The sequence below is a fragment of the Ceratotherium simum genome, chromosome 36 (genome assembly GCF_057802395.1).
Source record: "Ceratotherium simum simum isolate JZ-2026a chromosome 36, ASM5780239v1, whole genome shotgun sequence".
In the NCBI taxonomy this organism is placed as follows: Eukaryota; Metazoa; Chordata; class Mammalia; order Perissodactyla; family Rhinocerotidae; genus Ceratotherium; species Ceratotherium simum.
In genome coordinates this window covers 24832038-24860028 of record NC_141935.1, presented here as the reverse complement: position 1 = coordinate 24860028, position 27991 = coordinate 24832038, and the positions used below count along the sequence as shown (strand labels likewise).

The 27991-nt window shown below is 36.8% G+C and overlaps 1 protein-coding gene across 8 annotated transcripts in view; it reads left to right on the top strand.

Moving 5' to 3' along the window:
• Positions 1-27991, top strand: part of CDC42BPA (CDC42 binding protein kinase alpha) — a 311999-nt gene that overhangs the window by 103337 nt on the left and 180671 nt on the right. For all 8 annotated transcript variants that reach the window (XM_087424444.1, XM_087424440.1, XM_087424442.1 and 5 more), the window contains exon 5: positions 8963-9111. In XM_087424444.1, the coding sequence (XP_087280570.1) occupies positions 8963-9111 (149 nt within the window). The remainder of the gene's footprint in view (positions 1-8962; positions 9112-27991) is intronic.

Sequence of the window (27991 nt, the reverse complement as noted above, 5' to 3'; positions counted from 1 at the left end):
GGAGAGTGCGATAATCAGTTTTATATTTTACATTGAACGTCCTGGCAGCGGTGTGGAGGATGGATTCCCGGGGGCAAAACGAGAGGCAAGGAGACTAGTTAGGAGACTTTTACAATATTCAGGTGACAGATAATGAGGGCTTGAATGAAGGTGATAATGTCCTAGTGGGGATGAAGAGGGAGGGGATGGTTTCAGGTACTATTTAGGAGGTAAAATAATCAGAACTTTATGTGTTTGAGTGGATGTCCGTGGAGGAGAGAGAAATCAGAATGATTCCCAGTTTTCCAGTGTCTGACTTGTGGGATTCAGTGGTTAGTAGTTGGTGAACTGAGTTGGCGAATATAGGAGGAAGAGAAAATTTAGAGTAGGGAGGAGATGATTAGTATAATTTGATATATGTTGGGTTTGAATTGTCACGTGATCCATTTGATGGGTTAGGTATATGAGCCTGCTGCTTCTGAGGGTGAATAACACTGCATATCCTGGAGTTCTTCTCTCATAGATCAGATTTTGGCAAACTACAGCCTGCAGCTCAAATCTGGCCCACCACCTTTTCTTGTGCAGCCTGCAAGCTAAGAATTGTTTTTATATTAAAAAAAAAATGAAAAGAAGATATTTTGTGACATTTGAATATTATATAAAATTCAAATTTCAGTGTCTATAAAGTTTTATTAGAACACAGCCGTGTCCATTGATTTATGTATTGTCTGCGGCTGCTTTTGTGCTACAATGGCAGAGTTGACTAGTTGTGACGGAGAATGGCACTGTGACAGAGGGTAGCACACTGTATGTGTTACTCTCATCCCTGTGCACTGCTGCTCAGCAGACTACAAATTGCAGTGACATAACGTGACAGCATTTCAAGTGCTATACATATCGCTGTACTGTGACATTTTACTGTTATTTTTATTAATAGTGCAAATGCATCGTATCAAAATTAGGGAAGAAGAGAAAAGTAGAGATCAGATATCATGCTTTTAAGGCCCGGTAGCGTGTGGATTATTTTGTTAGAGAGTTAAATAACAGCATGGTGTTTACTATGCAGCTGCACTAGAAAGGTACTGATGGAATACAGTAAACATCCACCTTGCTGAACAGAGCACTCATGACAGCATTCCCAACTCACAGGAAAGCAGCGGCCAGAAAAGTTAGAAAATTTAAAACAGAATATCTCATCACAGCAGAATTTCTTCACAAAAATAAAAAATAAAAATGAGGCTGAAACTGTTTTAAGTTCTTGAGTGGCTCATTTGTTAGCCAAGCAAGAAAAGCGATTTACCGACATTGAGTTAATTAAATCATGTTTGAGTGCAGCAGCCAAAGAAATGTGTCCACAGAAAACAGACTTGTCTAAGACTGTTAGCCTTTTGGTGAAAACAGTTGCTCAAAGAATTGAGGACTTTGGGAGCAGCATCAATGGTTGATTATAAAACCACTGAAACGATTTTGAGTGGTTTTCTTTGGCTCTTGAGTTGAAAGATGTTACTGATTCTACTCAGTGGCTGTTATTTGAGGAATCAGTGCTGAGTTTGAAGTAATTGAGGAATTAGCCTCTGTGAATAGTTTGCATGGAATAATTGTAATCAATAATATTTTCAAAGAAGGTGAGAAAACACCAATTTGGTACAACCTGAATTGGAATCTGCGAAGATATATTACAGTTGAGAGTGGTAAAAATATGTATGTAGCAGGAAAAGGCTTAGTTGGACAGATTTACAAATCATGTGAAAATATCAGGTGCTTAAAGCCTATAGATATTCATTGTCTTATTAATCAGCAGGTAGTTTGCAGCAAATATTTGAATCTATCTTGTGTTGAACCAGTAGTATCAATGTTTAACTTCATTCTTTCTCGTGGAAACAACTGCTATCATTTCCATGAACTTTTGTCAGAAATCAAAGCTGAATATCCTGACTTGCCATACCATACAGCCAGTCAGTGGTTTTGCAGTGGTAACATTTTATTGTGATATTTTGAACAAACAGCCAAGATTGAAATATTTCTGAACAAAAAAACCCACCCTCAACCATTGTTTTGAAATACTGAGTAGCTTTGGAAATTAGCTTTTCCTTAGACTTGATATGTTTTTAAGATAAGTTTAACCTAAAATTACAAGGCAAAACAGCACTTAACCTAAAACTTATACTATAGTGAAGTCATTTTGACAACTGACTTGATTGGAATCAAAGTAGCGTCAAGCTGCTTCATCTGCTTCCCATGCTGTCAAAAGTAAAAAGAAATGAGATCTCCATTCCCACCCAGATTTGCAGCAGGTAGATCTTTTGGGCTCAAACTACAGTTCTAGCATCAGTTTTTGGATGCACTGCAAAGGAAATGCCCATAGTTCCAAATCCATTTAACTGGGCAATGAAGAACTTCCACTGTGTTCAAACAATGTCATTACATTACTTGTCCTTATATCCCTTACACACTTACAGAACATAATAGTGTTTTTCAGACTTCAGATTGTGACCCATTAGGGTCATAAAATCAATTTAGTGGGTTACAACCAGCGTTAAAAAATTCAGTTAGAAGTGATTAATCTGCAGTGTAATGACATGTGTAAAAACAAATATCAGGAGAAAATGCTAATAGCATTCTATAAATGCCTTCCAAGTGAGGAATATGCTAAATTAAAATTCTGTGCTCATGACTTGATACCAGTATTTGGCAGTACCTATCTTTGTGAATAGATATTTTCATAGATGAAATACATAAAATCTCATTACAGGTCAGCATTTACAGAGGAACATTTGTCATAGATTTTGATGATAGGGAACACTAACTTTGAGCCGCAATTAAGCAAACTGTTATACTCCCGCTCCCCCAAAGAATTACATTTTTCTCATGTTAGTAGACCTATGTTGCAAACATTGAACTCAATTATTCCATTTTTAATTTTGCCAATAAAAATGTGTGGAAATTTGTTTTCTCTCTTATTACATATGTACCTACATAATATCCTTGACTTTGCCTCTTGGCCTGCCAAGCCTAAAATATTTACTATTTGGCCCTTTGCAAGAAAAGTTGGCCAGCTCCTGTTGTAGATAACAGTGAACACAAGGAGTAAATGAGAATAACTGAGCAGTGCTTCTAAAATGAGAAAACAAGTTTGCTTAGAGAAGGAGGGAGAGAGGACCCCCAAGAAGAAGAAAACTAATGGAAATGGTCGGAGCAGGAAAGAGAAGCAAGATGCTGCACCGTGGAAACTAAAGAGAGAAGAGTTGGTAGAGGAAACTGTCAGTGGTGTTAAATGTAGTATAGTTGTAAAGAAAAGATACGACTGCAGATATTGTGTGCACCCACAAATCCTGTGTTTCAGCCTCAGTGGAATACCCTCCGTTCTTGCACATTCTTTGTACTCCTCCACTTCTTCCTTTATTTTTCTTGTCCATGGTGCCTTTCATCCCAGAGCCACTCCTCTTCTTCTGCCCCTGTTGAAGTCCAGCTAATACTTTACACTTATGCTCAAATTCTACATCTTAAAAGTCATTTCCAGAGTTCCCAGTTTGAATTAATCTTTCTCATTTCATTTTAGCTTTACATTTTTTTTTTTAGTACTGTTATTATATGATTAGCCTGTGTATGTAGACATCTCTGATTTTTTGTCACAACTAAAAAAAATTTAAATAAATGACATGGACCCTGCTATCTTTAGCTAAAATATAATTAATGGTTTGTGTAATTTAATAGTTATGGTTTATCTGATTTCAGGCCAGATCCAAGTGTTCAAACAATGTCATTACATTACTTGTCTTTGCATCCCTTACATGCTTAGAGTATAGTAGTGTCTTTCAAACTTCAGATTGTGACCCATTAGGGTCATAAAATCAATTTAGTGGGTTACAATCAGCATTAAAAAAAAAAAAAAAGAATAGAAAATGACAGAGTTCAAGTAGTAAGAGTAAATATTGTTTCATGACACTTATTTCTTTTATAATATGTACTGAATCATCATATAAACCATATTTATTATTGTGGGTTGTAGTCAGAATTATTTAAAAGTCCTAACATTGAGCTTTGCACATTAGTTGCTCACTTGTTAAATTGAATGGAATGATATTTGACTTGAATTTACCATACTTATATAAAATTTTAGGGATGAACGTTTCAATGCAAATACAATCTGCATAGATTTGTCAGCAAAATTTGTAAAAGTAAATTAAACACAGCCAGCCTTGGTGGTCCCGTGGTTAAGATTCAGGGCTCTTACTGCCTGGGAAGGCCCGGGTTTGTTTCCCGGTCAGGGAACCACACCACCCATCTGTCGGTTGTCACACTGTGGTGGCTGCCTGTTGCTGTGATGCTGAGAGCTGTGCCACCAGGATTTCAAATACCAGCAGGGTCACCTGTGGTTTCAGTGGAGCTTCCAGAGTAAGACAGACTAAGAAGGACTTGGCCACCCACTTCCTAAAAATTGGCCATGAAAACGCAAAAGGTGAGAGGATGGCTCGAAAAGACCAGGCAGGGTTCTGCTCTGCTGTACACGAGGTCACTAGGAGTCAGAATCCACCCCATGGCTCTAACAGCAAATACCATGTTTCTTTATTTTGGAGGGGTAAAAGATTGCTCAAGACTCAGTCTGTATCCTTAATTTCTTTTTTATTATTCTGGTGCACAGCATATACTCTTTGTATCTTGGATGTGGTCAGCTTTTTTATTGAACACTGACTCTGTTTTATTTGAGTGAAAAAAGAAACTGATCTTAGGATCAAGAACCCTGAGTTCTGGCTCTCCCCCTGTCTAATGTATGTTTGGGCAAATCATTTGACTTCTTTTGGCTCTGATTACATAACCATAAAGCAGGAAAACAGTTGATTTTTATCTCCAGTATAGGGACATTATATAAATATTCCTGCACCCTCATTCTCTAACTCCTACCACATGGAAAAAATGTACCCATTGGTTACTCAAGCATGAACTTTTTTAACTTTCCACTCTCTGGCCTCAGCATTCTATTTCATCCCCCCGCCTCCCATAGGGATATGCAAATTTATCCATATTTGCCTCTGTTCTTATCTTTTCTCTCAATGTGGATGAGGTGTAGCTTTATATTTAGGATTATTCCTATCAACCTTTGCCTTTGACTTCATCATCACCTCTGGCCTTTTGTAGAACTTTATTCCATTGGTCAACTTCAGTTTGACTAGATCTTTTTCCCTCCACAATACTGAGGTTTATATACATAAAAAGTTAGTGGTCCAGGGGCCGGCCCCGTGGCTTAGCGGTTAAGTGTGCACGCTCCGCTACTGGCAGCCCGGGTTCGGATCCCGGGTGCACACTGATGCACCACTTCTCCAGCCATGCTGAGGCCACGTCCCACATGCAGCAACTAGAAGGATGTGCAGCTGTGACATACAACTATCTACTGGGGCTTTGGGGGGGGGAAAATAAATAAATAAACATGTTGCCTTTAAAAAAAAAAAAAAAAAAAGTTAGTGGTCCTTATGTTCATCTTTCATTTCACTCTCCTGAGGTAACTAATGTTAAGTTTACTGTATCCTTTCTTTTTTTTTTATGCTTTATATAATTGTATGTTTTTGTATGGATGGATGTTTGCTTTCATTTTTATAAAAATGAGATCACAAAATATATATTACTCTGCAGCTTGCTTTTGTCCCTTAAACTATCTCATGGGCATATATTTATTCTTGTATAATATATCATAGAATGGATATGTTGAATGGATCCATGTAAGTTTCCTTGTTGATCTCTATTCATATTGTTTCTGATTTGTTGTAGTTATCAACAGTCCTGTGCAAAGACATACTTGCCCATATTCCTTACATAGTAGAGCTTTTATTTTAATTGACTATTTTCTTAAGAGTGGAAATGCTAGATCAAGGGTATGCATCTTGTAAAATTTCAATAGATCCTGTGAAATTACTTTCCCAAGCAGTTGTAGTATGTCCTCCCCCCAAAAGCAGTGTTGTTTCATGTCCCTCTCCCCAAAGCAGAAATGGTCTTTTTCTTAATCTGACTGGTGAAAAATGGTATCGCACTGTTGCTTTGGTTTTCATTTCCCTGACTGCTGTTGAAGTTGAGCTTGGGCTAATTGTGTTTCTTCTGATGTGAATTATCTGTTTATACTCTCAGTCCAGTTTTGTTGGATTGCTCATCCCCTTCTGAACAACTGGTAGGAGCTCTTGATGTTAGGATTCTTATCTCCTTGACGTATTTTATGAAGATTACCTCTCAGTCTATATTTTTCTTAAACTTGTTTAAACACACCTTAGCCATATTGAGTAACATTTTAAAGGTAGTGCATGAGTAGGAACTTGTCCTACAAGATATTAAATTTTACTATAAAATTAATCAGAAAAATACGATATTGATAGAGGAATAGACAGCCATGGCAGAAACAGATCCAAGTGTATTTAGCATCTTAAAATATAATGAGGGAGCATTTCAATTAAATTGGGAGAAAGAATGAATTATTTAACTAATTGTTTATTTAAACTGTTTATTAAACTGTTTTAACTATTTAACTGTTTTAGATAACTGACCCTCTGTATATATGAAAATAGTCTTCACACCTTGTACAAAAATAAGTTTCAGACAAATAAATGAATGAACCTGATTGAAAAGTTAGATTCTTTTCCTTTAAGAGCCTATAGCAATACCCTCTGCTTATCCCTATAAAAGTATATTACGCTGAAATTGCCCATTAATTTGTGTTTTCTGCTCCATTAGATTGTAAATTCCGTGAAGGTAGGAAATGTCTCTTATTCATTGTAATATCTCCCTTACATAAGTGTAATGTCAGCACATGGTAAGTACTTATATAGATGTCTGTGTTATTAGTGAATGAACTTATTTGTCCCTCTTTTGTTCTGTGTTCTATTTTCCATTCCCAAGAAAATTATTTACGTGATAAAACATATTATGGAAAACCATCCACTTTGCCGTTAAACCTGTTGTCGTGATGTAGTCAAGAGAGGCCAGGGGCCTGGATTAGTGTTGCGTCAGTGGGTAGGGATAGAAGTAGATGGACTCCACAGAAATTTAGTAGGAAGTGGATTCAGTAAGACTTCGGTGATTTAATTGGATGTTGTGGTGAATAAAGGAGAAAACATGAAAGAATGACTTCCAGGTCTTGGAGACATTCACTGGGATATGTTATAGAGGAAAAGGAGCTTTGTTCCCATGTGAGGTTATTATTTGTCTGCCTTTCCTGATGTATCTTGTCTCCCTAACACCAGAACCCCATAGCAAGTACAGTTCATTTTTACCTCATTGCTTTTCTCTTGAGAATATTCTTTCATGTTTTCTGCCCCTTGCTCCCCCATTTGCTTAATTCTGTCTTAGTAACAGCTAATTTACCTCTAAGGGCAAGGTAGGGAAGGAATGTGAGTAGGCAAAGCCAGGACTCTGTTTAGCAGGCAGCAGGAGAGGAAAACTAGGAATACATGTATATTCATCATTTTTTATTCTATCTCAAGGAAGTTTGTTTACCATAGAAGAGGTTCAATAAGGCACATTGAAAGGTTGGAAGGGAAGGGATCCATGGGGTTTTGGGTTTAAGAGAAAGCACATAGCAGTATGTGAATGAAAGTAGAAGACAGATGATGACTCAAGGAGCCTAAGTCTTGAGTGGTGACCATGGGTGGCAAAAATGTTGAGATAATTATTTCTTAGCAGTTTACTGGTAGATGGTGTACTCAGACTATTAGGAGTCTGGTGTGCCAAGAATAGAGTACACTGTCGAGAAGAGAGCCTTTGATGTAGGAGCCTTTCATCTCTTTATCTTCTGGGTTTTTTCCTCTATGTTTGGTACAAAAAAAATCCTGATTGGCACTAATAAATGTTCCTTGAAAGAATGAGTTATGTTTTATGACTTTCTATGTATAAAAATTAGATTCCAATTTTAAAAGCAGACTTGCTTTTTTTATTTGAAAAGTTTCTGTGTTTGCTACTCTACTTGGAGTTCTTTTTAAAGTAAGAGGTGTGGATTTCTTCTCCACATCCATCACCATTTCTAGCAACATGTTTATGTTAATGAAATTTTATTACATTAAATTAATTTGTTCCTTCCAATCTTCTAATCTTCATGAGAGAGTCTGTTAAACATTAGGCCTAGTAAATACAGCAAGTAAACCAAGACCAGGATTTGAAATGCATTGTTTCCCTAATTTTCAAAGATTTAAAAGCTAAAATTAGTTTCTTTTATTTAACAAAATTTGCTCATACTTATGATTTTAATGTGTAATAATAAGAATGTGAATTTTCTCAAGACTCTAAATCTTAGTGTCAACTTGGTGAAAACCCTAAAGTAACATCTCCTTTCTGTAATAAAATCACTTAACTTCCAGGTGTTATAACTGACATTTAAATATCTTCTGCTTACCAGCCTTCATGCTAAGTGTGACACTGGGAAGAAGGTATCATCATTGTAGTTATATAGGTGAGAATACGGCGTATCAAAGAGGTTAAGTGATTTTTCAAAACCCACTTATAACCCAGAGTCAGGATTTGAATATAGGTCTCTTCGACTACAAAAGCTCATTTTTCTACTTTGTCTAGTTTTTACTCACCTAAAAAAATAAAATAATATAGTATACATATCTGTATGTTACCAAACCAGGCTCGTTTTGCCCACTTCACGCTTCTGAAGTTTTTTAATCCTTTTTGGAGAATTAAAATGTTCATTCTTCTAGGAAATGTTGGTAAAACTGTGGTCTATTGTAGGTGGTGGTGATGATGATGTTACTTTTCTGTGTTATTACTTTGTAAACTACAATAACAAAACAATGATAATCCTATGTTCTTCCCATCCTAATATTTAAAACTTTTATTTTACTGTTTTATGAAATTTACAAGTCTTGTAATGACTGCTGACACAGCTTTTTGTTAATTAACAACAAAAATATTTGACCCAGTGCTATTTGACCTCGAGTTACATTAAATATGTTAATTTTCACCCTTAATATTTATTGAGTACATTTTATTTCTTCATTCCCAGTACCTGGTTATGGATTATTATGTTGGTGGGGATTTGCTTACTCTGCTCAGCAAATTTGAAGATAGATTGCCTGAAGATATGGCTCGATTTTACTTGGCTGAGATGGTGATAGCAATTGATTCAGTTCATCAACTGCATTATGTACACAGGTGAGTAAGACGTAATGAAGGAGTGGAGTGTATGTCAAAAGAGCTGTTTTTGTGGGAAAGTGATAATTTTGAAGGCTGTGGAATAATTTCTTCTTTGTAAACTGTTTGACAGGTATAATGATTTATTTAAATGTTCCCTACAAATGTGTATTATATTGTATACAGTATAAAGAAGAGAAAAAGGTGGGCCTACTTACAAAACGATTTTTATACAGGATTGTTCTTACACCTTTTGACACACATTAAAAATCTCTTTCTATGTAAACAACTCATAATAATTTATGTGTAATAAAAAATTTTAACACATGTTGGATGGTTTAAAAGGCAGTCTCACATTTTGAAAGGAAAGAAAGCAGGAATCATCACAGAGTTACCGGTGAATTAATCATTCAATGAGAAAATGTTTGGGTTGTGCAAAATGTGAGCAAGAGTAAAGAGATGCTAGGGAGAATCAGGTAAAGGGATACAGCCATGTTAGAAAGAAACAGAACCATTTTCCAAGACAGTGGTTTGAAAAATTTAACATGCACCAGAATCACATGCAGGGCTTGTTAAAACCCAGATTGTTGGGTCAACTCTAGTTTCTGATTCAGCAGGTTGGATGGGGCTGGGAAATTGGCATTTCTAACACCTTCCCAGCTGATGCAGCTGATGCTGCCGCTGGTCCAGCGACCACACTTGGAGCACTTCTGCTCTAAGACGGCAGTGACTGTTTCTTTTAAGTTGTGGGTGATGAGAGTAATCTCTCTTAAGAACAGAAATGTGGGAAGAAGAGAAAGTTTCTGTTACCGTGTTTGTTTTTTTAAGATGTGGGTTTCTTATGCTGATTGATTAATTAGTAATGAAGTTCTAGGGCATTATTAAAGGAAGAGTATTTTGATTAAAAATTTTGTATTTATCTGATCTGAGTTTGACTCTTTCCTATTTATATGCTTTCTCTGTTATCTGATAGCCACAAATTTTATTGACAATAAAAACATGAACATCTTTTGAAAATTATAAAAAGCACAATTCAGTTTTTAAAATGGTATTGTGGTCTCAAGAGTGAATTACAGGATGAGAAACTAAAGTGTTTTTTTTTTTTTTTTTTTCTCCAACAGTAACCCAAGATCCTAGCTGAGGACTGTCATTTGAAAATACTTTAAAAATTTCATTTAATTGAACATTTAAAGAATGTTAGTCTTAGACTTATGGAGTTTGTAGAAACTTTACCCAGTTTGTATCTAAATTCCCAATAAGAAATGATTACCTCTGAAAATAAATAATCTAGGCTGGAGATAGTGAATACGAGGTATTTGTGTTACCCTCCCTTCTGCCAGGCTTGTGACAAATATTCTTAACTGATCACAGGACCCTTTCCCACTGACTATATGTTCAGTCTTACAATTCTTCTCAACACAGCATTTTAGATAACAGCTATCTTTCTGATACTGACATGTGGATTGAAAACTATTTCAACTCTGAGCTCTGCTTAAGTACTTCTAATTTTACAAGGAACTTAATGTTTAATAAATCCTTTTATTCCATTGTTGAACAGCTGTAATGTTATAGAATTTTACTTTAAGCTGAATTTCTTTTTCTCCTAATCATTGGTCCTAGTTTTGCCTTCAGAGCCTGTAATAATCTAATTTATCTTACATGCCTTCTGAAGTCATCTTCTCTTTAGGTTAAACATCTAAACATCTGTAGTTTTTCTGTTATCAACATTTACATACACGTTCTCTCTCCCAGTGTCTCACACATAGGCACAGAGAGACACACACACATACACACACACACACTTTCTCTCTCACCCTGTCTCTTCTCCACCCCCCCCATCCCCCCATCTCTCCCTTTACCCTTCAGTGGACGGGTTCTGGTGTATCAAGGCACCTCTTAAAATGTGATTCCCATTTTCTGGATAGACTGTTTTCAGCAAGACTGTTTTCAGCAAATGCTTCACTGAGGAAGTATTTATTGAGTCCTCTTTTATAAATAGCACTGTGCTAAACTATGTGAAATTTTAAATAAGTATAGCATATAGTCCTGACTTTTAAGAAGCTTCCAGTCTGTTTGGGGACACAAAACACAAGATATAAATGAAAATTAAAGTAATACAAGAGAAATCATCATTTAGGGCAAAAGTATGAGATGGAATGAGTCCGTTGTGAATCGTGTGAGAAATTGTGAATTGCTAAATGAATTATACAAACAAATTACAGTGAGCTCAGAGAAATGAGTAATGAACTTAATTCTAATGGTCATTTCTAATGGTTATTTAACTCGTACTGTGTACTGTGGACTTTGCTTGTATTATTCTATTTCTAACAATAATTCTATGATTTGGATGTCCCCTAAAATGGATGTTGGTCCATTTTCTATATGAGGAAACCTAGCCTCAGAGACATGAGTCAGTAAGTAGCATAACCTAGGTTAGACTCTAAGTCAGGCTGATGTCAGAATTTATGTTCTTTGCATAACATCATGTTGCTCATAAGAGAAGGCTTTAATGGTGGGGCTTTAAAGAATCAGAAGGCTATTCCTAGGCAGAGAGGAAGGCGTTCTAGGATAAGAGAATGGTAGGAGAAAAGCTCATAGGCAAGCAGATGGCAGTTATGTAGAATAGTTAGTAGACTAATTTGGCCAGAGAAGAGAGTTCATGTTGAGTTTAGTAAGAGAGAAATTTGTAAATCCAGATTTTGGTCCTTGTTGTGGAAGCTCTTGAATATTATGCTGTAGACTTTATACTATATCTTGGTAGACAACAAGCTACCATTAATTTTAGTTAATGAAGTATTTGATTAAAGCAGTGTGTTAAGGAAGTTGGTTTTATGGTAAACTACATGTCATAGAGTTGGGTTGGGTTATGGTAAAAAATAAATAAATAAAAATAAAAAAATAAAAATCTTAGTGTATATAAAACACTTTTTTTCCTCTTAAATTCTTTAAAATATGTGACTGTTTAAAGCAAAGTTGTTTTGGTGGGGTAGTCAATGAATGAATATGTAATATGTATGACAACTGTAACATAATGGACAGAGATAGGGCATAAACAAATTCTGGTATAATTATTGACCTTTAAAATTAAAAAAAAAAAATCCTGTGGGGACAAAAAGAGCAAGTGACTTACAGGGGAAAGAAAACTAGTTTATCATCAGAATGTTCAACAGCAAAGCTTTATGACAGGGAGAAATGCATTAAATATTTACGATACCCCAGAAAAGAAAAATGAACGTAATTGACTTTCAGGGATCAAGTGCACGTACAAATGTTATCAGCTTGCAGGAAGCTGGAGAGTATTGTTTACATGAATTCTTCCTGAAGAACCTAGTGATCTACAAGAGAATGAGCTATAGACAACCAAAATGACCAGAGAGACATCATCTTAAGGACTGGTGTTGCTCATTAATTAGTCAGTTGTAGAACTAAAACAGAAAAAAGGTTAAAAGGGAGGGAGCACAATGTTAATGGCTGTATGCTCTAATAATGAACATCTACTACAACTATAAAGGTAGTGGTGATAATTGGGAGAATTGATGTAATTTTTTTTCAAACTGTTTTCAGTAATCAAATTGTTGGTGCTGGTATAAATATTTTTTTTTTAAATAATTTTATTTATTTATTTATTTATTTTTTCCCCCAAAGCCCCAGTAGATAGTTGTATGTCATAGCTGCACATCCTTCTAGTTGCGGTATGTGGGACACGGCCTCAGCATGGCCGGACAAGCGGTGCGCCGGTGCGGGCCCGGGATCCGAACCCAGGCAGCCAGCAGCAGAGCGCGCACACTTAACCGCCAAGCCACGGGGCCAGCCCATAAATATTGTTATTTTGAGATTGTTGTGTGTATAATGTGAAATAAAACAAATGAGTGATTATAGAGTATTCTAATTCTATCATCCCACGTCCTTAAGAATCAGGCTTCTTTGTGTAGAAGGAAGGAGATACTGATGTAATATGGAAGAGGATTGCTAAAACCCTCTAGTTCTGAATTTGAATTGGAAGTATCAGTATGAATGTCTGAGATATTTTATCTTTACACACATACACACACACTTATATACATACATGTATATATAGCTCTGTGCAGTGAAAAGGATGAGAAACAATGACCAACACAGTAGCAGTGGGCAGCCCTACTGACAGATTATGGTCCTCAAATATCAATTCCCACTGTGGGGAATGATAGGCTTCTTGGAGAAATGGCTGATTCCACGTCTAGGTAGGAAGTGTACAAGATGAGTCTGGTACATCTTGTCATGCCAAATTGCAAGTAAGCTTTCAGAGACACTTAGGGTCTTGTCTGAAGGACTCGGGAGCCAAATTGAAAAGGCTACCCCTGGCCAAAGATGGAAAAATTTGAGATTTAGTAGGGGTAATAATTTAAACAAATTGTAACCCATCAAATATGCTTAAATTCATTAGTTCATAATGCTACTTTTAAAGCCTAATTAGTTAGAAACAACTATACCTATATTGAAGCTTCCTCAAAAGACTTAGAATTTTTATTTACCAGGCACTTGTGGAAGTGGGAGAGGATGTGAGCCTGAATGCGAATATTGGTTGAATGTTTAAGTAGCCTCTAGACCCAGCTTACCTTTCCTACCCTGGGCAGCTGGGCAACTGCTCCTCTCTTTCCTTGCTAGAAGACTGGAGGTTTCTTCTCTGGAGAGGGTATAACACAGGGTCTGTGGACCCTTTGAGGACCCAGTGAGGGTCCTCAAATTTACCATACCAGAAATGGAGGTTTACCAGAAGAATGAATACTACATAAATTTGGCTGCTAGGATGATAATAGCCAGGCTGTGCTCCCAGACAGACGATTAGATGATTGTTTTCTGAGGGATTCTAAACAGGCCAAGTGAAAAGATCTACAATTCTGAAATTGGATATTCTCCCAATGAAACAGCTAAGCCAGATTCCCAGCATACAGAACATCCCGTCAGCTTTTTAGCATCCTACTATTAAACGTGAGTGGAGAGCCAAGGATCTCTGACATCTGGGGAAAACCTTTAACATTAATGTCTAAAACCAAAAGAAACAAGTGGAAGGAAAGAAGCTTGGGGGAAACGTAACTTAAGGAAAAGAAAATCCTTCTCCCCGAGAAGATCATTAATATTCTCTGAGAGACAAGAGAATGTATGGCATATATGAAAAACATTATACTATAAAAAGGGATACCCAGAGAATAAAAAATTTTGAAATTGAAACTCTGATAGTAGATTAAAAAAAAAAAAAAACCTCTGTAGAAGAGTTGGAAAGTAAAGTTGTAGAAATGCTCTAAGAAATAGGAGAAAAAGTCAAAGACCTGGGATGCTGGAAAGGAAAGTGGAGAAAATTATAGGATCATTCAGAGGGTAAGACTTCTGAATAGTAAGAGTTCCAGAATAAGAGGACAGGAAAAAATGAAGGGGACAAAATTATCAAAGAAACAAAGAAAAGTTTTATAGAGTTGAAAGACATGACTTTCTATATTTAAAGGATCCACTGAATACTCAACACAGTGATGAAATATAGACCCATTGCACTGCTTGAAGATGGTACAGATTAAAGTAATGAACTAATATAAACAATAGATGTAATGAATACTTTCTTTGTAATTTATTATATGCTGTGCTAAAGTATAGGATACTAGTCATTATCAAATTATTAATTTATTTTTATATTTGCCTTATTTTCTCCACTACCTTTTAAGCTTCTAGGGCCGTAGTCTATAATTTCTATAGGGCATAGTCTATAATTTTCATGTTCCTCTACTGTGTTCAGTGGCTGTATTTTATTATGTCTTTCTGGGGGTTTTCTTCATCTAGACCTGGAACCTTGTGATTGTTTCAAGGTCTTCTTACTGGGTGTGGATTAATAGGTTGCTGCAACATAGCACTCCCATTGTCACATCATGTTTTAGGAACAGTTACTGTTGCATCTGGAATTTAGACCATGCATGAGTTTCAAAAAAGAGTTATATCAGTCACTATTGCATAGTACCTACTGGATTATATATCCTCAGAGTCAAATTATTTACCAGTCATTTACTTATTCCTTTCTTTCTCATCTCATTCCACGATGGATTTAGGTAATTTAAAATAAGGATACAGGCGCCGGCCCAGTGGTGTAGCGGTTAAGTTCACGTGCTCCACAGGCTCGGATCCTGGGGGTGGACTGATGCACCACTTGTCAAGCCATGCTGTGGCAGGTGTCCCATATAAAGTAGAGGAAGATGGGCACGGATGTTAGCCCAGGATCAATCTTCTTCAGCAAAAAAGAGGAGGATTGGCAACAAATGTTGCCTCAGGGCTAATCTTCTTCACACGCACACAAAAAAGAATGCATACAATAAAACAATGGCAAAATATATGGATGAGTAAAGAATCACGAGATAGAAATTATATTGAAAAGTAAAGGACCTAAACCGAGAAAAAGTAACTAACGAGCAGAAGTTGTCAGGTTATGTTTTCGTATTTTTCATGCTTATCTTACTTCTTTTCCTGGTATAGTTTATTCATGTGAAAATGTCCACATTTCAGGTCAGACTATGATCCTAAGGGCTCAGGCACACTAGCTTTTTGTTGAATAGAATCTCTCTCTGAAGGCAAATGCAGCCATTTGGTGGAACTTAATGGAGTGTGTGTGCTTTCCTGTGTTTGTTTTAAACATTAAATACTGGCTTGAACAAATGCTTAGGATGGAATGTATTTTTTGAAATTCTCTCCTTACCCTAATCCAAAAATAAAACCAAAAAAAAAGTTCACGTATTCATGGATTTCTTCGTAACTCTTTATTTTTTCCTCATGGAATTTGTTCCGTATTCAAGATTTATGATTACAGTTTTTATTAACCTCATCTATTTAATGTTAATAATGTTTTATATAATATGGTTAACTGTAGGGTAGAACTATAGGGTCAAACCTATTTTAATAGAATTTGTTGAGGGAGATAACGAATTCAAAACACAGAATTCAATTCTAAGGAGTTTCTCATCCCTTTTCCCATAAGAATTTTATGAAGGATAGGTATGTGCTGGGCGTCCACCAGGGCTTCAGGCTGATTTCATCCCTTTCAGCTTGGATTTGTGGTGTCATTTGGCAGTTATCCTCTTGGTGTATATAAAATCATTACACTTTTATAGTGAGAGAAATATTTTGAGGCCCGAGGCTAGCATAAAACTCACTTCAGTCCCTCACAGGCCTGAGTCACATTTCAAAACAGGAATTTTTTATACTGCTAATGGAGGAGGTATTTGTATAGTATCCTGAAATTACTAAAGAATAAGTAATGTGGTAGTTAAAAATTGTTAAACTAGAGCTATTTGTTAAACTGGAGCTATAGGTGAACTCAGGATGTACATCATTATAAGGGATCGTTTTATATAAAGATAAAGTGATTACATTACAGTGCATTTGGTATTTCAGTAACTGTGAGGAATTTGGGCCAACTTCAAAATTAGAGGGAACAGTCCCAGAAGATCACCCTTACTTCTGACACCAATTACAGGTTCGGAGAGTTCCCAAAACCACTGTCAGTTTCAATAATTTGCAAGAAGGACTCAGAACTCTCTGAAAGCTGTTCTACTTACAGTTAAAATTTATTACATGGACAGGGTACAGATTAAAATCAGCCAAGAGAAGAAGCACATAGGGCAGTGTTCAGGAGAAGTACCAAACACAGAGCTTCCGTCCTCATCTCGCGTGGACTTAGGGCAGCATTACCTTCCCGGCATCCATGTGTGACAGTACGCATGGAGTACTGCCAACCACGGAAGCCCACCTGAGCATTAGGTTTCCAGAGTCTTTTGGTGACTTAGTCACATACTGCCTGCATGACTGACCTTTAGTTTTCAGCCTTTCCCTGAGGTTGGGATGATACCTTTAGTTTCCAGTCCCTTCAGGAGGTAAAACTGATACCTGCCTGGCCCAAAGAAATTACATCCAACATAAATTATATCATTAGACTGTCTGGTGGCGAAAGCCCCCAGGCAAACAAAGATATTCCTATCAGGCATGATATTCCAAGAGCCTAAAGATCACCTCCCAGTAGCTGAAGCAAGAGCCAGACCTCTCTTTGGTGTAAGACTAGTTCTTCTCTACACAGGCCAATCCTGGCCTTTAGCCAGGCTCTCTTACAGCAAAATGGTCATATTTGTTTGGGCATCTACATTTAGTATAGCGTTTGTATGGTGGACACAGCAGTAGTATCAGTGTGACTATTTCTGTCATTTGGAGGGGCCAGTGCAGGGTAGGAATAGATTTAAAGAAACCAGTACTCCATCCTATAAGGCCGTTATATACATTTTCATATTTTTGTACTAATTTAATTACGTTTCCCCCTTTGATTTACCGCTGTTTGTGCCATATGATAAACTTGTGCAGAACTATTTAGCATAGAAACTAGCTGATGGTTAAATCTCATTCTTTCTCTGGCTGGTCATTTTATTAGGTCCTGAGGAGGCTTTAACTGAATTTCCCAATACATTTAATTATCAATACCAGTATTATTGTAAGACCTGTTTACATAATGTGGTTGGATCTTACCAACAAGGCCAGTATTACACCATATCGCAGTATGGCAGTAGATGTAACTTGAAAAATGAGTCAAAAGATAATGTGATATTACTAGTGTCCTGCAGAATTATTACCCATCTAGTCCATCATCATTTCCTAAGACTAAATTGTCTCCCAGAGTGATGCGACTCAGGTTAGCAGTCTTCCATTTGACCATGTCAGGTTCCAAAAGCAGGAGTGGTCTTGCAAACGTATGGCTTCACCCCTTTGGGCATCTAATGTAATTGAGCTGAGGGACAATATCTTTTCTTGCTCCGAGCCTCTCACAAAGCATCAATGTAATATTGGATTTCCCTCATTGCGTAACCCATTTATTCATTTCTTTACCCTTAGCTGTTATTCCTCCTTTTCTCCGTTTATCATTTAATTTTTGCCCAAACTTTTCTGTCTTTGGAAGGGCTGTTAGGTTTGACCACTGTGCTGGTCCAATTGCCAGCAGCAATACTAGTCTAGCAGGTGCCTCCCTCTCAGTGTATTCATGCAGTGTAGGGTTGCATGGATACAGAAATAGTGGGCTATCTCAACCACCAGGCAATCCAGCAATATTCCCCGCCGATCTTGGTTTTAACTCACCCCATCAGGCCCTTAGGAATTCTGACATTAAGGTTTAAAGGCATAGTTAGAGTTTCTTGCTTAGGAATCATTCTTGCTTCTGGCACCTAAAGTTGCAGCCCTGGTCTGGGACCCTGTATCAGATAGAAGGTGAGGTGAGGGGGGAAGAATTATCTAGTCATACCAGCATCTCTCTCACTTCCTCTTTCCCCAGGAAAGTGGAGTATACAAATTCATATTTGTTATATATTACCGGTGAAATTTTTTAAAATCATGATTCAGAGATCCTTTTTATCACTAAGAAGGCTTTTTTTTTTTTTGGCCTTGAAATTTACTTTGCATGGTAAAATATAGGTACACCAGGCTTTTAATATTAGTATCCGTATCCCTCTGAATTTCTTTCATCTTATTTTTATTCTTTTCACTTTGAGCATCTGTTTTGTGTGCAGCAAGTACTTGTTTTTACTTAATTGATCTAAAAAAAATCTGTGGATGTCATTGATGATTTGTCCGCTTGAACTATTTGTTTCAAGAGTTGTGTTAACTTTTTGCCATATGATACTGGATTTATCAAAAAAAGTCAAGTGAATAAAGTATAAATTTTAGAAACAAGTAGATTCCAATGAAGACAGAAGTGCCTACATAACATAACAGTACGTAAATACATTTTAATTTCATTTTGATAATGGTAGCACTATCTGTTTGAGAATTATTTGAAGAAACTTCAGAAGAATCCGAAATATGATCAGCCATTTTCTTGCAAGTTGGTGGTTGATTTCGTTATCAAACAGAGCATGCTGGTTTTTAGTACAGATGATCCGGCTTCATGGTGTCCAACACCAAAGCAGAGTTTGGTAGATGTTAAATGAATTTTGTGGAACACTATGAGATGTTGATATATCTTATTCCATTATGTAAAGTAGGAACAATTGTATTATCAACAAAATGACCGTATTGTATGTGCAATATAAAATCATAATATCAAGCCATATATTTATTAAAAAGAAAAAAGTCTATTGAACTATTTATGGTTATTCATTAGCATTTCTTATATAAATATATAGTATTTTATAATTGATAAATTTTACCTATTAACTTACTTTTTTCCCCCTGTGGAGCAGGAAATTTCTCATTATTCAGTTTAAGCAGTAGAAATCCCTTGGTTAATCTCAGATATATATTTGGCAACCCGAGTGCCAAGCACGATCTATGGTACATAGTGAATATTTAATTGTTAGTTGGTTAATTAATTAATAGAAACTGTTGAAGAAAATCCATTAGATAAGTACTAAGCATAAGCCTTTATTCAGAGTGCTAGGACTTGAGAGTGTTTCAAGGAATATTCTACTTGTTATGAACAGATGGTGTGTCCCCACCCTCCCCAAAGTCATATGTTGAAGCCGTTAATCAGTTCCCAGTGTGCTTTGAGATGAGGTCATGAGGATGGGGCCCTCATGATAGGATTGGTGCCCGTATAAAAGGAGACATCAGAGAGCTTGCTCTCTCTCCATGTGCGCACACCAAGGAAAGGCCTTGTGAGGACACAGCTAGAGGGCGGCCATCTGAAGCCAGGAAAATAGCCCTCATGAGAAGCCAAATCTTGCTGGACCTTAATCTTGGACTTTCTAGCTTCCAGAACCCTGAGAAAATAAATTTCTGTTGTTTAAGCCACCCAGTGTGTGGTATTTGTCTGGGCAGCCCAAGCTAACTTAGACATTACCTTAGGAAAGAAAGGCAATTCTTATAGAGCCTTAGCGAGACAGGCCAGCTGAAGGGAAGAGTTAGTCCAAGGCGGTTCTCAGAAGGGAAAGCAGTTATTCTTGCAGTTTAGCAGCTAGTGGTTGGCCAGTTGGGCTTCATTCAGAGGAGTCGGGGCTGAGATCATGGACAAAAGGGAATGTGAGGAACAACTGGCCTGGCAGGGACAAGGTCATAGGAGGTCCACTGATGAAAATTCTCCGTCTTACCGGGTTTCTAATAAAACACACTGAAGTTATCAATGATTGGTTCTCAAATCAGATACTATTGACTGTTAGACAGTTTTACAAGGTTTTTCTTTTTAGTGATATATTGTTTATGTAAATATAAATATTTGTTAAAGAGATTATGTTTATATATAAAAGATAATGAGGAACATAAAATAAGCCTATAAATTTGCTCAGGATAATTTTTTTTTTGGTTTTAAAAAAAACTTTCTACTTTGCAATTTCCTGTGAATCTATAGTTATGTCAGACAGTATAGAAAGGTTTCATGTTCCCTTTACCCAGTTTCCCCCATTTGTTACATCTTACCCTACTCATAAGAGTCCTTTCAGCGACAGTGGGTAGTAGTGTAATCTATGTTTTGTCATCCCTGGACTCCCGGCTCTTCTCTTCCTTTTCCCACAGTCTCTTTCCCATGTCTTGCCTCTCACTACACTCTAGAGTTGGATCTGCTAGATTTGCATGTTTATTTCCATAACTACATATAATTTTAATTTCATGGTAGGCTTTCTTTGAGTTACACTGTAGGTGTGGGTTCTAGGTTGGTTTCACTTGTTCCTCTTGTTGATTGTTATCTAGATGGTTTTTTGAAGGATGTGTTGAAAGATTAGGATTTGGGCAGCCACCATGATTTTAAGTACCCAGAATTATATAATCATTAGTTTTTTATTGTTTACATAGAATTATTAAATAATATTTTCACTGTGTAACAGGAAAGAAAAGTTTTTTGACAGAATATTATGAATAACTGTTTCTCAATTGTAAGGTGAACCTCAGATTAATGTTCCCGTTAAGAATTCTAATGTATGACTAACAAAAAGGCAGTTCGTGACATAATTTTACCACTGTGGATTTTCTTTTCTGTGTTACTGATATAATATTTCCTTGACAAAATTAAAAGACAATTTTAATAAACAGTTTAGTTGTAATATTATAATATAGTATGCTAATTTTCTTCCATATGAGTATAAAGGGGAGGAGTAGGAAGACCGGAAAATAAAAGCATTCTTATGTGAGAATCTACTCCCCAACCTATGTAAATGATGAAAAGGAACCAATGGGAGACATTGACATGATGTTGATGGGAGAGGTACATGTCCTAAATTAGTAGTTCTCAGTGACCAATCCCTATGCAGTATTGTGATTCATGGTGTCTGGATTGGGGCCAAGGTACGTATAATTAAATAACCTCTCTAGTTGATTTTGATATCCAGACAGAGTTGAAAACTACTGCTTTGAAGGTTATCGAATGTTGTTATATCCACATTTTACTATTATAGGCATAATATTTATAGTAATCATGCTCTGGTACTGATGTTCTTTGAAGTAATATAGTAAAAATGACCTATAGAATATTGTCCTTTCAATATGGTCATTGTTTTGGAATGCTTTTTTATTCTTAATGTTATAAAAAAAAGTGTATCATTATAAATATTAATATTGACTTAGAGTTTTAAAATAATGCTGTTCCTCTTAAGCCAGAGGTTATTTGCTTTTGCTTGGGGAACGACTGATTTTAGAAACTTTAAGTAATGATAAATGGTATGATTCATATTCAAATTAGGAAGAAACCTGAGTAATGTTTTTACACTGATGATGTAGAGATTTTTATCTCATCTGAACATGTCTGTCTGTTTCTCAGTTTTCATGGGTTGTCAAGGTTGGAACTAATGTTTTGCCTGAATTTCCCTTTCCCTCCCTTTATTGACAATACTTAGTATCTGGTTGGCTGGCTGCCACCATATTTGCAAGATGTCCCTGACTCAGAGTGGTTCTGAATGCCAAATGTTATTTTCCTTCTTATATCAGAAAATGGGTTGTTCTGTTTATCCATTGCCATGTAACACGTTGTGTTTTCCAGAAGCAGGCACTGAGACAGAATGTGTAATGCAAGGTGTATTAAGGATTAACACCTGTGGAAGGGGATTGGCGGAAGTAGGGCTAGGCAGAGGGAGAACTCAGACTGCACTGCAGGCCAGAGCCTCAGCCAGCCTCTCTAGGGGTTCTGGAGAGAGTACGGCCCATCAGAGGTGTTGCTCGTTTAGTCAAAATGGCTGAGTCTTCATATTTCCACATCTATCATTCAGTGGATATGGACTGCCCAAGAAAGACAGGCTTTTTGGTGAAAGGCTCTGTAACTTTGAAGGAGCTGACAGTTGGGAGCTGTCTGCTGACATCTGGGGCAAAGCCCTCCATTGAAGGAGAAGGCAGCACATCTCTGTGTCCACCATAGACCCTGAAACATAGCCACTAATGTAAAACAACAGGCAGCTTTTTGCTCGTGAGTCTGTAGTTTGGGCAGGGCTGGGCAGGGCCTGCTGTCTCTTTGCTGTGTAGGATGAGTTGTAGTGGCTCACCTGGGGTTGGAAGATCCAACCTCAAGATGGTTCACTCACACAGCTAGCCAGTTAGTGCTGCCCATCCACTGGGAGTTCAGCCAGGGCTATAGGCCTGGGGCCTTTGTTCTTCTCACATGGGCCTCTTGAATTTCTTAACATGATGACTAGGTTCCAAGGGCAAGTATTCCAAGAGAACAAAGCAGAATTGCATGGCATTTTTATGACTGAGCTTTGGAAGTCATACAGCCTCACTTCCACCATACTCTATTCATTAAGGCAGTCGCAAAAACCTGCCCTCTTGCAAGCAGAGGGGATATATATTTCCACTCTTGATGGGCGCAGTTTTTGAAAAATACATTCTGCCACGTCCATGAAACTTAAACATCCAAAGTGCCTTAATTAGAAATAGAATTGGCTGCATCTTTTAGAAAATTCAAATTAATAGTCGTTCAAATATACAAGGAAGGGTAGTGACTGAGTAAGATCCTTCTGGGCCAAGGCCCTTGCAGAAAACAACCATAAAATCTGGGCACAACACAAAACCCAGCATCTTCAGGGCACTAGAGAGTGAACTGAAGCAGGCGGAACCTGATTGGGAGTACTCAGAGAAGGTGAGGACTATGAAATGTCTTCGTTTTTGCAGCTTTTAGCCTGGAGCTAAGTGAAGACAGCGTGATGTGCAGTGTGGTGTGGTCACAGGTGCAAGAAATGCTGTCTTTGTGGAATCAGAAAACTGAATCCTGAGAAACTGTTTGAAGAGAGAAGATCCAAAAGCTGTCTGCTTCAGCTCTGATTGACCCGAACCACACGCTCACTCAGAGCTGCTTAGCCAAAGATGAAAGATACGAACTGAGACTGGAATTGCTGCCCAAGAACCAGAGTTTGCAGCTTGTGTGATAAATCAGCTGATAAAAGAAAAGAAAGAAAAATACTAATTGGAGAAAAATTAAAGAATCCAGGGTCCCAACAGTTTAACATTCATCAAGTTCAGGGTACAATTCAGAATTACCCAATGTACAAAGAAACAGGAAAGCAGAACTGATTTTTAAGAGAAAATAAAATCAACTGAGACCATCTCTGAAATGACCCAGACCTGGACACTAGCAGACAAGAGTTTTCAAGTGACTAGTATGACTGTTCTCAATGAAGGAAAATGAAATCTGTGCACAATAACTGAAAAGATAGGCAATCTCCACAGAGAAATAGAAACAAAAAAATCAAATGGAAATTCTTGAAATGAAAAATATAATATCTGAAATGAAAAATTTCCATGGATATACTTAACAGCCTAATGGAAATGACAGAATAATGACTTGAAGATAAATGAATAGAAATTATTGAAGGTGAGCACAGAGAAAAAGATTAAAATAATAGCACCTTGGGGACCTGTAGATAATTTCAAAAGGTGTTATATGCATGTAGTTTGAGATCCAGAAGGAAAGGAGAGAGAATGGGCCAAAAAAAACCTCTGAAGAAATAATGGTCCCGTATTTCCCAAATCTGATGAAAGACATAAATTTACATATTTGAGATGCTCGATAAATACCCCAAGGAGGATGAATATGAATAAGGCCAGGCTAAGGTTCATTATAGTGTAATTGTTGAAAGCCAAAGACAGCAAATTTTGGAAGCAGCAAGAGAAAAATGACACTTTACATATAGGGGAACAAAGATTCCATTAACAGATGAGTTCTCATCAGAAAATACGGAACCAGAAGAAAGACTGTCAACCAAGAATTCTATTTCCAGTGAAAATATCCTTCAAGAATAAAAGTAAAAGGCATTTTTAGGTAAAAGAAAAACAAAAGAATTTGTTGCGAGCAGACCTGCACTCCAAGAAATGCTGAGGGATGTTCTTCAGGTTGAAGGGAAATGATAACAGATGGAAACTTGGATCTGCAGAAAAGAACTCAAGGCACTAAAAATTGTAAATATCTGGATAAATACAAGATTATATAAAATTTTGCTTTTTTCTTATTAATTTCTTCACAAAACATATGACTACTCAAAGCAAAAATTATAACATTGCCTTGTGGGGTTTATAACGAATGTAGATGTAATATATACATATATAAAACAACTGTAGCATAAAGGATGAGGGGGGTAGATCTGGATTCACACAGTCATATCATTTTTTTGTGAAGTGGTTCAACATTAATTCTAAGTGGACAATGAAAGATAGGGATGCATGCTTTAATTCCTAGAGCAACCACTAAAAGAAAAAATGTGAAGAAATTATAATTTTTCTTGAACCCATCATAGAGCTGAGGTCACAGGGCAACCAACTAACCTGAAATCTAAGAAGAGACGAATGCCTCCAAGGAGAAGATCGCTGAGGTAGAAAAGAGAGCAGAGAACTGAATCTTGGGGAAGAACAGCATCAGGGGAACAGGGTGTATGCCTCTGGAAAAAGTGGGAGCAGGAAAGGAGATTGGGAAGAACTGGTTTTCATTGAGAGAATAAATAGAAGAGAAAGTGGCAGAGTTGGGAGACTAATCAGCAGTGTCAGACGTCATAGAGGAATCATTTAGGATTCAAACTGAAAAGATTCCACGGGATTTGGCAGTAGACTCTACTGCCAAATCTACTACAAGTAAAAGGTCACTTGTCATCTTAAAGAGAATATTTTCTGCATAATGAACAGGAAAGGGAAAGACCAAAAAGTTTTTTAACAACTTCTTTTAAATACTCAAATTCCTTTTAAAATCTGATAATACATTTCGGTGGTAATGTAAGAACAAGGACTTGCATTTTCTGGGGCAGATGTAATAATGATAGATAACTTTATAACTATGACTTTAATTTTTAAAAGATTTTGTCAAATACTTGTCAATTGTTAAACCTTTTCTTCTTACAAGTAGCCCTTTAAGATGCCAAAACTATGGTTCAGTGATCAAATTATTTGTAGAGAGAATAGATGGATGTTCACCCACTTTTCCTTGATTCCAGTTCCTCTAGGTGACAGAAAAGAACCTTTTGGGTTTGAGGGTACTGTCAGTTATGTAAGTGGAACCATCCTTCCACTCAGTTTACACTTGGGATCTCTTTCCATTCCTCTACTCCAGTGAGAACATTCTTTACTCAGACGATGGATGCTGGTCAGCAGATGCGTCAGTACTTCCTCTGATGTCTGTGGGAATTTGAATCTGCAGCCTCTGTCTCACTTTGCCCACACTTCAAAAACCTGAGTGCCAAAAGAACCAGGGCCATCCCTGTACATGTTAGGGCCCATTCAGATCATACTTGGTGTGCTTCCTCCCAGGCATTTTTCTTTTGGCCACTATGACATTAGATTTAGATGGAAATGAGGGACAGTCCTGAAGGAAAAAGGAAACTACCAAAGGTCAAGCTGTAGTCTTTGGTTGACAAAGGAGGAAGGGACATGTTTCCCGTTGTTTGAGGTGATAAAGTGCATGGATTTATATAAGTTTTAGGCCTTCTTTGTGCCCATTAATTTAGTTCATATTTAGCATCAGCTAGATAGAAAAGTCATCATTTCCTCCTCCCTATGAGTCCTTTCAGTTCTGCCTCATGTCAGCATTATACTTGGTCCCCAAAACAAAAATAAAACAAATATTTTCACGCTCAACAGATGGCTAGGAGGAATAGCTCATATGCTCCTGAGGTCTTATTAATTCAAAAGATTAGGAGGGCTTCCATCTGCTTGAATAGTGACCATATTAGGACCAGGGAGGTTTCTTTTCAGCCATGGAATAAACTGGGTGAGTATGTGGAATGAGTCAGTGGACACATATTACAGGAAATGTATAATTGTATTCCCTGTTGGACAAGCAGAGACCAATTAGTATTATCATTATAACATTATCATGTTTATCTGTTAATTAACTGTTTTGACTGAAAAATATTACTGACTGTAGATGATCATAGTGGCTTAGTAAAAACATTTTCATATTCTTGTATTAAATGACTCAGACATTATACACATGTATTTTTGGTTTTTAATTAATTTTGATCAAACAATACTGCGTATAGTTAAAATAAAACTCAACTAATATTTGAAAAGATTGTATTGAAAAATAGTCCCTCCTCCACACCTTTTATGCCTGCTCCCCAGCGGCAGCCACGTTCAACTCCTTTAAGTTACTTTTTCTGTTATTTAACCCCGTATCTCTAATGTCCTAATATCTAATGCTAATATTTCTTGATTTGTAAATTTTAGACATATAATGTGTGCATTTTAGAATTATTTGTTTTTAATCAAGAAGAGTTGTTGAATTTAGTAAATACTTTTTTCAATAAAATAGGAATAGATGGATGCTTCCTTAACATGCTGTATGTGTGTGTATCTCCTACCTCAAAAGTCAACATCATGCTTAATAGGTAACATTACTAAAGTCAGGACAAAACCAATATTATTTTACATTGTAGTGGAGATATTAGCCAATACAATCAGGCAAAAGAAAAAATTAGAAGTGTAAAAATAGTAAAGTTTATAGATATTTATAGATAATATTATTTACAGATGATATTATTTTATACCTGGGAAATCAAAGAGAATTAACCTAAAAAGTACTACAAATGGTAAGAAAGTTCGTGAAGGGTATCAATAGTTTTTGAAGTCTAATTAATTGAGTAAATATTTACTACATACTACTATGTGTCAGCCTCTTTTCCAGGTGCTGGGAATCAAGTAGTAGACAAAACTGGCAAAAACTCCTGTCTTTGTGGAATTTATAATTTAGCAACAATCAATAATTTTAAAAAGATAGAGTAGAAGAAAAGACTCCATGTATAATATCTAAAAATATGGAGTATTTAGGGATGTATTTATTGAGAAATATACACATAGTGAGGAAGACTATCCCTACCAGATATTAAAATATCTGCATTTAATAATTAACAGTATATTACTATGATGTGAAAAGACAAACTAATGGAACAGAATTGAAAGTCTCATAATATACCCAAATACTTATATGCATTAACATGTGATGAAGGTTGCATCTCACATCAGAGGTTCAATAAATGGTATGTGGAAAAAAACAAAATTGGGTCATACCTTTTACAGTATACCAAGAAAAATTCCAAATGGATTTAAACATTGAAATGTAAAAAATAAAACCTAAAAGTGCTCCCATGGAATGAAACATGGGAGAATTCCTTTACAATTTCAATGAGGGCAAAGTATTTCTAATTATGACTCAAAATCCACAAAACCATAAAAGAAAACATTCATAAATTCAACATGCACAAAAAGACTGCATGGGAGGAAAAGTCCATAAACAAGATCAAAAGACAAATATTTACTGGGAAAAAAAGATTTGCAACTCGTATAATGGACAGAGGAGCAATCTTCCTATTATATAAAGAATTCCTGGGCCGGCTCCGTGGCTTAGCGGTTAAGTGCGCGCGCTCTGATGCTGGCGGCCCGGGTTCAGATCCCGGGCGTGCCCCGAGGCACCACTTCTCCGTCCAACCCGGGGCCGAGTCCCACGTACAGCAACTAGAAG